The 11,600-nt window shown below is 38.2% G+C and overlaps 2 protein-coding genes and 1 non-coding gene across 3 annotated transcripts; all 3 read right to left on the reverse strand.

Moving 5' to 3' along the window:
* Positions 1 to 504: 504 nt before the first annotated feature.
* trnal-uaa (transfer RNA leucine (anticodon UAA)) lies at positions 505 to 587 on the reverse strand. Its single transcript has one exon. It is a non-coding gene; the product is annotated as a tRNA-Leu (tRNA).
* Positions 588 to 1,914: 1,327 nt separating this feature from the next.
* On the reverse strand, positions 1,915 to 6,337 carry stx11a (syntaxin 11a). Its single transcript, XM_042500928.2, has 2 exons — positions 6,181 to 6,337; positions 1,915 to 4,228 (listed from the first exon to the last, which is right to left on the reverse strand). The coding sequence occupies exon 2, from the start codon at positions 4,221 to 4,223 to the stop codon at positions 3,345 to 3,347; it is 879 nt and encodes a 292-aa protein (XP_042356862.1). The 5' UTR covers positions 4,224 to 4,228; positions 6,181 to 6,337; the 3' UTR covers positions 1,915 to 3,344.
* Positions 6,338 to 6,580: 243 nt separating this feature from the next.
* Positions 6,581 to 11,380, reverse strand: LOC121953935 (syntaxin-11-like). The gene is made up of 2 exons (XM_042501218.2): positions 9,987 to 11,380; positions 6,581 to 8,540 (listed from the first exon to the last, which is right to left on the reverse strand). The coding sequence occupies exon 2, from the start codon at positions 8,536 to 8,538 to the stop codon at positions 7,675 to 7,677; it is 864 nt and encodes a 287-aa protein (XP_042357152.2). The 5' UTR covers positions 8,539 to 8,540; positions 9,987 to 11,380; the 3' UTR covers positions 6,581 to 7,674.
* Positions 11,381 to 11,600: the final 220 nt, after the last annotated feature.

Raw genomic sequence — 11,600 nt, forward strand, 5'->3', positions numbered from 1 at the left:
GGCTGTATAAATAAACTCATTTTTAAAAAAAATGTAAATAAATAAGTACAAAATTAAATAATTTAAATTATAATCACTGAAATAAATACGGAAATACGTGCAAAAATAAAGAAAAAAATATAGTTGAACAGGACATACTTTTTGTATTTATTTATTTCTGTATTTATTAATCAGCTATGTAAATAAACTAATTATGATAATAAAGAAATACAAATATTAATAATTAAAATAATAAATAATTGCTAGAAATATATACGGTAATGCAGGCATGGCGATAATTAAATAAGACGTAATACTGAACGTATTTCATTATTGTAGCTTTATTATTTTATGTTTATTATTGACTACGATTATATCCACATGCATTCGTTTTTTTCCGTTTTGCATTTTGTTGTTGTTGTGTGATACATAGAGGTTTCTTCTTTTTTTTTCTTAAGCACGTGAGTTACCTGTGTTTAATTTTCCATATTAGGCTCGTAGGATGACGGTTAAAACTTCCGGTTTTACCAGGAGTGGGGTTCGAACCCACGAGGACTAATGTCCATTGGATCTTAAGTCCAACGCCTTAACCACTCGGCCATCCTGGTGCGAAAAACAAGGAAACAGGTGACCGCCTTATACACGATGATGTCACGAGGACAACAGGTAAGTTTACCTATGCGACGTATGACGTCACAGTGCAAAGTCACGCTGCCGGTAAAAGGCCACCACAAACCACACGCTGCTGATGATGTGCAATCATCGCAGACCTTAAACTGGTTTCAACACAGAGCAGGAGACTGAAAACACCCACTGGTGTCTCTCAGAGAAAGTCTGAAGAGTGATGATGGTCTTAGTCATAGAGCCTAACTGGTGGATAACTGGGAATCCCCCAGTGGATAATGGACTGCCACACACAGGAGAATAAAGGTCTTTTTAATTTTACTATCATATAGGACAATGATATGGGCCTGCTGTGTAAACAGAGAGTACTCTGACCTCATTAGTTTCTCTTTCTCTATTGACTACCTGAGCAAACATTCATGTGCATATAGACTCTGCTGCCCTTTTGTATGGAACCAGTGGTGGAGGAAATATTCATTTTCTTTACTTAAGTGAAAGTACAGCTGCCATACTGTGAAAACACTCTGTTAAAAGTAAAAGTCCTGCAATATTTAAGAAAATGTTACTTGAGTAAAAGTTTGTAAGTATAATCAGGAAAATGTATCTAATTCAGAAACTAGAAAAAGCACCATGCAAAATTCAAAACTATTACAGACTTAAATATTTATAGAAATAATCGCCAAAGTACCCAATTCAGAAAAATGAAAAAACACCCAAAACACTCAAAACTATTAAAAGAATAAAAACAAAATGATTGAAGTATTAATTAAGACAGATGCCAAAGTACCCAATTTATAAAAATTAAAAAAGACCCTAAAAGTCCAAGCTTCTAAAAATGAAGGAAAAAATGACTTAAATGTACCAGTTCAGAAAAATAAAAAAATCACCCCAAAAAACTCAAAATTATTTAAAAGAAAATGAAAGAGAGAAAACGTATAATGACTCAAATGTTTATCAGAATAGTTGCTAATTAATTTTCTGTAAATCGGCTTATTGATTAATCACCTAATAATTTTAGTTGTAATTTAATTTTATTAACTGTTTAATTTTATGCAAAAATCTTATTTTGTAAAGTAGCGTAACTAAAGTGTTCCAATAAATGTAGTAAAGTAAAAAGTACAATATTTCCCTCTGAAATGTAGTGGAGTAAAAGTATAAAGTGGGATTAAAAGACTCAAGTAAAGTATAAGTACCTCAAATTTGTACCTAAGTACAGCACTTGTGTATATGCACTTAGTTACATTCTGAATGGGACAATCTGAGAAAATCTGCCCCATGGTTTAATCAGTGAAGCTACAGGAAAACAAGGGGTTAAAGATGACACTGTTTAATCTCTTAAAAGTGGAGGCAATACAAACAGTTTTTTGTCATGTGAGGCAAAAAAAAAGTTAAAAATCTTGAGACACATGAAGCCCCGGCCTACACGCTGGTGATAATGGGGGTGGCCGATATGTCGTTACACAATCCACACAAATCTATCTCGCTTCCCCGGCTAACCACAATCAGCAGCTAAGCTGCGTGCAATGTGTTTCTACAGACTTGTGAAGCAACAGCTGTAAGAAGAAATACTTTAAGTTCCAGTTTACAGAGGAGCCAATCAGGCTGTGGAACCGAGTCTATATACATTTAAAAAGCCAGTATGAGGCATTTATTCACATTACTTAAAGGGATAGTTCAGATTTTTCAGAGTGGGTTGTATGGGGCATTTTTCCATAAACAGTATATTCCATACAGTAGATGTTTTTAATCTGCTGCTTATCTAAAAAGCACTTTGTAACCTTGTTAAGAAAAGTGCTATATAAATAAAGTTTATTATTATCATTGTTATTATGTGGAAGAGTCAGCAACACAATATGTTTTATTTACCTAAAAAATGCCGTTCCCCAAAAAATCAAAACATGAGATGACGAGCAACTTAACAAGAAATGGCCTAAGAATTAGCAAGAAATAAATGATAAAAAAAAAGAAATAAAGAAATAAATAATGAAGTGATAAAAAGAGACAAATTCCTGAAAATAAGCACACAAAAAATAAAAACAGACCTCAAGAGAGTACTAAAATACTTTTTCCCTTTTTTTCTGTAATATCATTTTTAATTTCTATGTAAGAAAATTATAAATATTGTCTTTTGGATTTTTTGTTTACACGTTTAAAAAAAAACATATTTAATATTTCCCCCTAGCTAATTTTCAGCTAATTTCCTTATCACCTTTTACTTATATTTTTTGCAGTTTGCAGGATATTTCTTGTCAAGTTTATCATTCTGTTATTTCCTTTATTTTTGAAAGAAATCAAACCAATTTTCTGAGGTGTCAAAGATTTAAATGCTCATGAAATGGACTCTTTAATGTTGAGGGCGTCATGTCCCCTGCTTCCTCCCACCAAAATTCACAACTACGTTACAAAGTTTAAAGCTGACATACAACTTGTGCACTGCATTATAGCTTAGACGTCTCTTCGGCAATCCTGCATGCTGCAATCAGGAAATAACACTTATATCATACTGTACACATTTGCATATGGGTGTGTGGTTTTAAACTGAGGCCTCTTTTCAGCTTAAACTAGTGAAGTGTCAAATTCGGACACTACTGCTGCTCAAAAATTACGTTAATGCTCCATTTTGAGCTCAATAAATACACAAACTTAAGCAATCCATTACAGGCATCTTTACAGAGGAAGCTGATTTGAATCTTATCTTTAAATTCTCGTAATGTTGAGATAAAAATAGCACTGATGCTGTGTCAATTGCAGCACGGGAAGCAGCAACAAAAGAGTTTCTTGCATGGATTGTTTTTCTTGTACTTCACGGCCTTCTTGATCTGAACCGTGGCCTTGGCGACATAGTCCTCAGTCGCACCTACATTTGCTTCGATGTTGTCCAGCATGCAGCCCTGCTCCTCCACCAGCTGCGCCAACTGGAAGAAGAGCTCGTGGATGTCCTTGATGCGGCTCTCCAGCTCCAGCAGTTCCTTGTGCCGGTTCTCGATCTCGTTGAGAGCCGATCTGGCAGTCCTCCCCTCCAGGAGGAGGTTATCCGAGAAGACGTTCCACTTGCCCGTCTCGATCATCTCGTCGATCTGCTCCCGGGTCACCTCCTTGCCCATGATCTCCGCCTGCCTCTGGATGCGGGTCTTGCAGTTCTCCCTTTGCACCATCTCGGCCTCGTTGTACTCAGACATGGCCTCGTGGAAGGCGTTGTTTAGAGAAATACACTGTGACCTCACCATGCGAGCCACAGCTGATGTGGGCCCGTGCTCCTCTTCTAACTCTTTGCTCAGCTTCCCCAGCTTCTGCAGACGAGCGTAAATGGCCTCCGCTCTGGCCTTGATGTCCCGCCCCAGAGCGTTGGAGTCCCGTTTGATGCTACTGATCCTCCGGACGGACGTGAGGAACCTGGTGTTCTGCTTCCCAAGACGCTTGACGTCCAGTTTGAGCAGCAGCATCTCCTTCCTCAACGCCTGGGCCTCTTTGTAGATGCCGTCCATCACGTCCTCGCCCTCGAAGACGATGGCGTGTTGCTCCAGATCCTCATCCTCGGTGATGTGGTTGTCCTCAAGCCTGAACTCCTCCCCTGCAGGTTTGGAGGTCAACGTCTGCAGCTCACTCAGTCGGTCCCTCATCTCACCTGCAACAAGAGCCAGACACCTTGACTCACCTCTGACCTCTACATTTGTTTTGAGACAAATAGACATTTTGGGGGAAATCTGTTGATTTGCTTTTTGATGAGGAGTTAGATAAGAAGAGTGATACAAGTCTTAACTATAAATCTGCCAGCCAGCAACCAGCTAGCTTAGATCAACAAAATCCCCCACCCAGCACATTTAAAGCTTAATAATAAACATGTTATATCTTTTTGTTTTATCTATACAAGAAAACAGTGTAAAGTAAAAATTCATCATTTTACAGGACGGTACGTGTGCCTGACTATTTCTTGAATCTGAGCAGCTGCAAAGCAACCAGACTCCAGGATGTTACTGGTCCCAATTAAAGCCTACAAAAAACCCACATGCTAACGTGAATTTTGTGTTAATGGACATGGTTGCAATCATCATTCAGTCCAAATCACTCCGCAGCAGTAATTTATCGGCTCTGGCTCAGATCAGGTCCAGTCCGCAGTGATTGAAATATGACACCCAGGTGGACACGATAATTTTAGCCCCTTTTTCAGCACTACTGCTAAAAAACTGAAAAAGTAAGAGACATAAAAAAGACGTAATCACTTTCACTTTTTCACTGGCCTCCATGCTGCTTTGTACTATTTACTGACCTTGTTTTCCGGAGCATCTGTCATGTCGAATGTGACACACCAGAAAAAATAACGGCATACTCGTCTACACGCAGCATATGCCTGCCAATTTTAGTGGAAGAAACGTTCCAGCACATTATGACTCCATAAAACAAATTGTCAAAATGTCTAAAAATTAATACAAACTTGTGAGGTGAGACTTTGTTTTTTATTCTGTTCAACACTGTCCAGCCCTCAGATTTAATTTGTGACCCACTGGAACGGCCTGACACTTGTGGGTTGGACTAGACCACCAAACTGTATATAAAGGAGTTAAAACTTGTTTCATCTTCTACCAGCTGCAACAGTAAAATGCTGCTTACACAATGATGCATCAGCATCCACAATCCATTAATGTAAAATAACATCATAATATGAAGTAATCAGCCACAAGCTCCATGTTGCTGCAAAATGAATACTTGTCCTTTTTATATTTTAAGTACATTTTACTAATAAAACTTCTTTGCTTTTTTTTTTTTTTTTTACATTTCAAACGCAAGACCTGCACTTGTATTGGAGTATGTTAACAGTATTGTGCTGGTACTTTTACTAAAGTAAAAGATCTGAATACTTTTTCCTCCCTATTTTTCCCCTGTTTAAATTATAAAATTTAACACAATTCACATGCTAGGTGGTTAACAGATGTCATGTTATATTTAGAGGAAATTATGGTTGTTGCAAATTTGATTTGTGCCTCTTAGTTGAAGGAATTGTAGATCTTGTAAATGAGCTTTATCAATTATTAAAATAAGCAATTTCTTTCTCATGGTAATGTAATGTCTACGAATTAATATTTTACATTTTAATATGGTGTGTTTAGTCGTCTTTACTTTACTGAGTTACTTTTGTGCATGTTGGGCCTTTTATTGTATTCAGGCAATATTGTTTTTTTTCTTTCAATTTTTAAAAATCAAGGGCCGTGGCAAACTTTTTTAAGCATTATTGGTTAATTAGTATTTCAGATATACTTTCTGAAGTCAGATGACTAGCTATTTGTTTAAACTCTTCACGAGGAAACTGTTACTTCCTCAGCTGAGACGCTTTTATCTTAAAAGAGAGACGACTCAGGTCTCAGTTATTCACCATCGTGACAATCTGTTACTTAACTGTGATGTTCAAAACAACAGTCTTACACAAGGAAATACATCCCATTGAAGCATCATTGGGCAAAACATTATGAGGAAATATAGCTTCGAAACAATAAAAAGTTGGTATGGATCCGCAGCGAGTTACGAATCGATTATTGTAGTCCTTATAACTAAACTAATATTATATTACAGATACACACATACCTTACTGCGTTCTCCTCCGGCGCTGCTATACTATAAAAGTCGCTAAAGCAGAAGGAGTGACCACGGAAAGACTCATTTCCTCTTTTTCTCTCCGTTTTATCACTAAATTTCAACATGCACAGGGCTCATCTATCTGTCAGTGTTTTAAGGTCGTCTCGCAGTCACGCTGATCGTGAAACAGCCTGCAGCAGCTGCAGGTACTAACGCGGAAGATCACGCCTTCTCCCCCACAGCTTCACACACACACCACAGGTTTGAGTCCAGGAAGAGGCGATACATCCACCACGCTCATCTCACGCTGCTTTATTGAACATTAAAAGCGCGCAGGTGGATTTGAGCGTTTGCGCATAAAGTTTGAGATAAACTTCAAATACTTTTTTACACTTAAACAACAGTTTATTGTCAGGATGAAATAAGGGGGAGACACAGACTAACATAAAAATATAACAACATATTAATAATAATAATAAGCAGTTGTGAAAATTTTCTCACCACAAGGTTCATTTAGTAACTGTATGTAAGTCAGTAAATAAAAATACTAATAATAATAATCTTTATTTATATGGCTTTTCAGCTTAAGCCCAAAATGTCTCCCAAATAAAAAAGTATATAGCTTAATAAACATTAAGCTCATGAATGATTTTTTAATCATTCATGATGCTAATGTCACATGATATGACTAACTTCACTTTATCATTATGGACATTAAAACTTTCACTAAACTTTCACTAAACTAAACTTTCACTGAGCCTGAATACACATCTGACACACGTCTCCATTCTGGGACCAGAGCATTTCAGTTTGAGTCTCACTATATTTTATATTGATCAAAAGCTCCAGAACAGCTATGACATGGATCTTGTGGTAAGCCTGTCAGTATCAAAACAGTTTTTTTAAAGGGACTGATAATTGAAAAAATCTTCATCGGTTGTTCCTTTAGTTTTTAATTTTACCTACAGACAACACGCCCGCAATACGCTTCAGTGAGGTTAAAATATCCGAGATAGGGCATTGCCATCTTGCGATGGTGATGAGCTGGATTCTGTGCAGAAGTGATATTCGCCAAAACGCCTGTCCAACTAATTGCAAGTAACCCCATTGAATGCAAGTGCATGGATTGGCACAAGCGGCTGTCAATCATAGAGAAAAATACGCTTTTTGTAGAATTGAACAACTCATTAAAATTAAACTTACCATAAAAACACTTCAACAAACATGAGGGTTATGAGAACTATCTTCAGTGACTGAAACCATCTTTGGGAAAAATTAAGGTTATTTGGTGAGTACTTTGAGTTTTTAATTTGGCCCATGTCCCTTTCACTAACATGGAGAGGCGGGCTTTATGACACATACTGCAGACAGACACCAGAGGGTGATCAAGATTGAAAGTTACACTTAAAGGGGATCTGTCATGTCGTCCATCTTTAAATGCAGTCTTTGGTTTTACCACGTGGACTAGTGGACTTGATCCAAAGCCACCGATCCTCATCAGACTTAGTTATAACATGGAAAACAGCTACAAAACATCTTCTTGAATGGGTTGTTTTTATCGGATGCAGTGGCTCTCTCCAGCTTAAACACTGCATCCTCAACTATAACTCCAGTATTTTGGACGTTTTTCTGGATGTTTTCGATGGCGAGCCCCTGCTCCTCTGTGAGCACGGCCACATCCAGAAACAGCTCCTGGATCCCCTCGATCCTCTTTTCCAGCTCCAGCAGCTCCTTGTGTCGGCTCTCGATCTGCAGGAAAGCCGAGCGAGCGGTTTTTCCCTCCACCTGGGCGCTGAACACATTCACCTCTGGGCTCTCCATCATCTCCTCCAGCTCCTCCTCGCTGACCTCCCTGCCCACCACCTCCATCTGCCTCTGGATCTGCCGTTTACACGCCTCCCTGTGGCTCATCTCTGTGTCGTTGTAGCTGAACATCACCTCCCGCAGGGCGTTGCTGAGACACTGGTACTGTGTTCGAGCGATGCGAGCTGTGGGGTCAGAGCTGCCACGCTGGGCCTCCAGCTCCCCTCTGAGGGCGTTCATCATGTGCAGCCGCTGCAGCACAGACTCTCCCCTGCGTTTGATATCCGCCCCGATTGCATTAGAGTCCCGCTTTGAAGCAGTGGCGTATGAGGTTTTGTTCAAAGCCTGGTGATTCACATCTTTCAGCTCGCTGATGTCGTTCTGGATGTGCTGGATCTCCAGACGAATCTGTTGGGCCTCCTGCAGGACGCCATCCAGGTCCTGGTCAGTGATGGTCTGTGATGCTGCTGCTGCCTCATGAGCTGATAAATTGTCCAGCTCCACCGTGCAGAAACCGTCAGAGTCAGTCTGCACCTGATGGAGGTGCGTCAGCCGGTCTCTCATGTCTGAAAGAAAAAAAAGAAGAAAATATTTATATTTATTCATATATGTGTGAGAATCTGTCAATCATGTTGGTAAAATAGAGTAACGATTGCCAGGCTGTTGTATTTAAGGGGCAGTTCACCCCCAAATTACAAAAAACCCCCACTTCTTCTCTTCTCTGTAGTACTGTCATTCAGTTTTTATTGTTTTGGCGTCAGTTGCCAAGTGTTGGAGATATGCTCGGCTTGTGTTGCTCAAAATGCCCAAAAAAAAATACATTTGAAAAACTCAACACCCATGTCTCTTTCCAGAAATGATGACCCGGTTACTCAAGATAAAACACAGACCTTGTTGTAAGCAGTTTTCTGCAGGAAGCGTGCATCTACTGCTAGTTCGCCGAGGAATTGTAATTGTAATATTGGCATTGTACATTTCTGCAAACCACAAATAAGCTACATTTGTGAGTTACATATGCGCATCAGTGTGTCAAGCACGAATCTCTCACCCATGAGTAGATGCACGCTTCCTTCTGCATGGTGATAGAGTTGATGGGTAACTGCTCACAACAAGGTGTATCTCAAAAGTTTTTTTGGCGCTTTGAGCACCACAAGCCGAGTGCCATCTATTATTTTTTTATACTGAAGAGAAGGAAGACATCAACACTCGACAGCTCACACCAAAACAATCAAAAAACTGATAAATAGCACAACAGGTAAGAAGAAAGATGTGTATTTTGGGGTGAACTGCTCCTTTAAGTTAATTCAGAGTGGAATACATTGAGTCAGAGATAAGAATGAGAAAGATGGTTAAAAAAATTTTAAAATACAAATTAAAGGACGGACATAATAAGACAAAAACCGACAGCTACAAACAAGTTTGTACTTGTCTGGTGGTAAATGTTTCCTCAGAATGACTGAAGACGCCAAACAGGCCTGAACTTAGCCAACTACATAACAGTCAAACACTTTTGTGCAAAGCAGCTGTGAGCATTTTCTACCTCTTCAGTATCATGTAATCTCAGATGAATGCACTTGATCTGCCAGGACATTTAATCTCCCTTCAGGACCAACCCAACAGGTTTCAAAACAGAAAAACTATAGTATTAAATTATTTAAGTATGTATGTAATCCGGTTTTAAGTAAGTGGAGATACTTTTAAGAGGAATTAAACAAAAACAGCAAAGGACTCAGAGGCAGTAATCCTGAACCACCTGAAAAAAAGCAGTCATGAACCAGTGGCACAAGGAAGTGTGTATTATTGATTTTAACCTTAGATTTTTTATTTTTGTTCCATTATTACTTTCAACACATTTCCTCCACAAGAGTCTGTGTAAAGAAGCTTCGATTTCAAGTTTTCTTACTTACGTATTTTCTGTTCAGATTTCCTAAAATTTTATTTAAATTCCCTCCTCAGGTAAATCTAACAAATATAAAATATGAATCTATAATGACATGATTAACATATCTTACCTGTATGAGATGCTGGTTATCTGTAGATGTTGTTTGCAGACTCTTTAAGCTGATCATAAAAACTGTTGCTCAGTCCAACAGGCAGCGAGACGTCTGCCAAAGTTTTTAAAAATGTTAACCATCATCACTCGTACACCTGTTTGAGAGGTAAAGGTTTCAGAAACAAAACTTTCTGCATTCCTTTTGTGTCACATGGAGACACGCAGTGACGCACAATGAGATGAAGCCGCTCGAGGATTCACCATAAAGATGACAAATGATACATTTTGTTCACATTTTTCTATATTCTCAGGGCATCTGTCGCCTGCATGCACTTTGTTTTGGTAGATTTATTTCATGTCTTCATGTCTGTGATAAAGACGGGTTGTGAAATGAGACTAACATGATGATGAGACCTTAAGAATAAGAACATAAAAGCAAATATGTAAGATAACATCAAGGACAGAAGTTACCGCACGCTGACAGTGGACACAGAAAATAAAAAGGAAGTATTTCAGATATCTTATCTCTCCAAAGGGAGGGACTGATGTGCACACATGTGATAACAAAATGAAGTCCTGCAGAAGTCAGACTGCTTTTCCATCTTGTAACCTTTCAGTGTGGTAACATTAGTAATTTTCCCAAAGACTTGTGAAACACCAGCTGTCAGGTGATTATCAGTCATGCAGCCAGAAAAAGACATATATGTATGGAAAATGGATTTTTCAGTTGATGCGTGGGAAGCTGTGCGACAGTCATTTCCAGCAGTGGTTTGTATGTGATTAGTAATTTCCACCGGCCTCCATGAGTTTGAGTCACGCTGGCTTTATTTCTCGATTTTTATTTTTTTTTTAGTAGATGTGTCACTAAGCTGTAGATGCTCACACCGCCAGTGTGAAATGAAACTTGATACTAAAGAAAACAAAGACCTACATGAATGAGGCTAAAACATCCCCTCCGAAACCACAATACAAGCAGCAAGTACCTGTGCAGTGTCTGTCTGTTTCATTTATTTCCCCTCTTATATAGTTAGTAGTTACTACTTTCTTTTACAGACATATACGCATAATTTACTATAAATACATAGCACTACACCAAGTTAAAGTGTTAAACAACTAATCAGAGATGGCTTTTATAGTTCTTAGTTTGAAAGTCTGAAATTTGGAAATGAGTATTAGTGGTAAAATTTGAGTATTTATTTTGTCCAGCAGATGTCAGTGGTACAACTGCAATAACAAGTCCATGGACTTTACTTCAGTAGATGATCATCCAAACAACTTATTTCTATAAATTATTCATCTTAACAAAGCTTCAGTAAAAAGGTTATTTAAGAAGAAAGTCTTATCAGCTGGTTATTAAGAAAACAACGCTGGTTGTGTTTGTATAGTATCTGCATGTATTTACGTGATAATTCAAAGAAATAAAAAGAAAAAGTCGGAGGGCAGTTATATATATATATATATATATATATATATATATATGACAGACAGACAGACAGACAGACAGACAGACACATAATGGGCCTATATTTCAGCATATTATTCATTTCTGTGAAGAAAACTGAATGACATTGTTATTTTTTAAGTTTAGATTGTATTTCAAGATACAAATTTAAAAAACATCTCACAGGATAAG

The sequence above is a fragment of the Plectropomus leopardus genome, chromosome 14 (genome assembly GCF_026936395.1).
Source record: "Plectropomus leopardus strain MGB_pleo_1.0 chromosome 14, ASM2693639v1, whole genome shotgun sequence".
NCBI classification, from domain to species: domain Eukaryota; kingdom Metazoa; phylum Chordata; class Actinopteri; order Perciformes; family Serranidae; genus Plectropomus; species Plectropomus leopardus.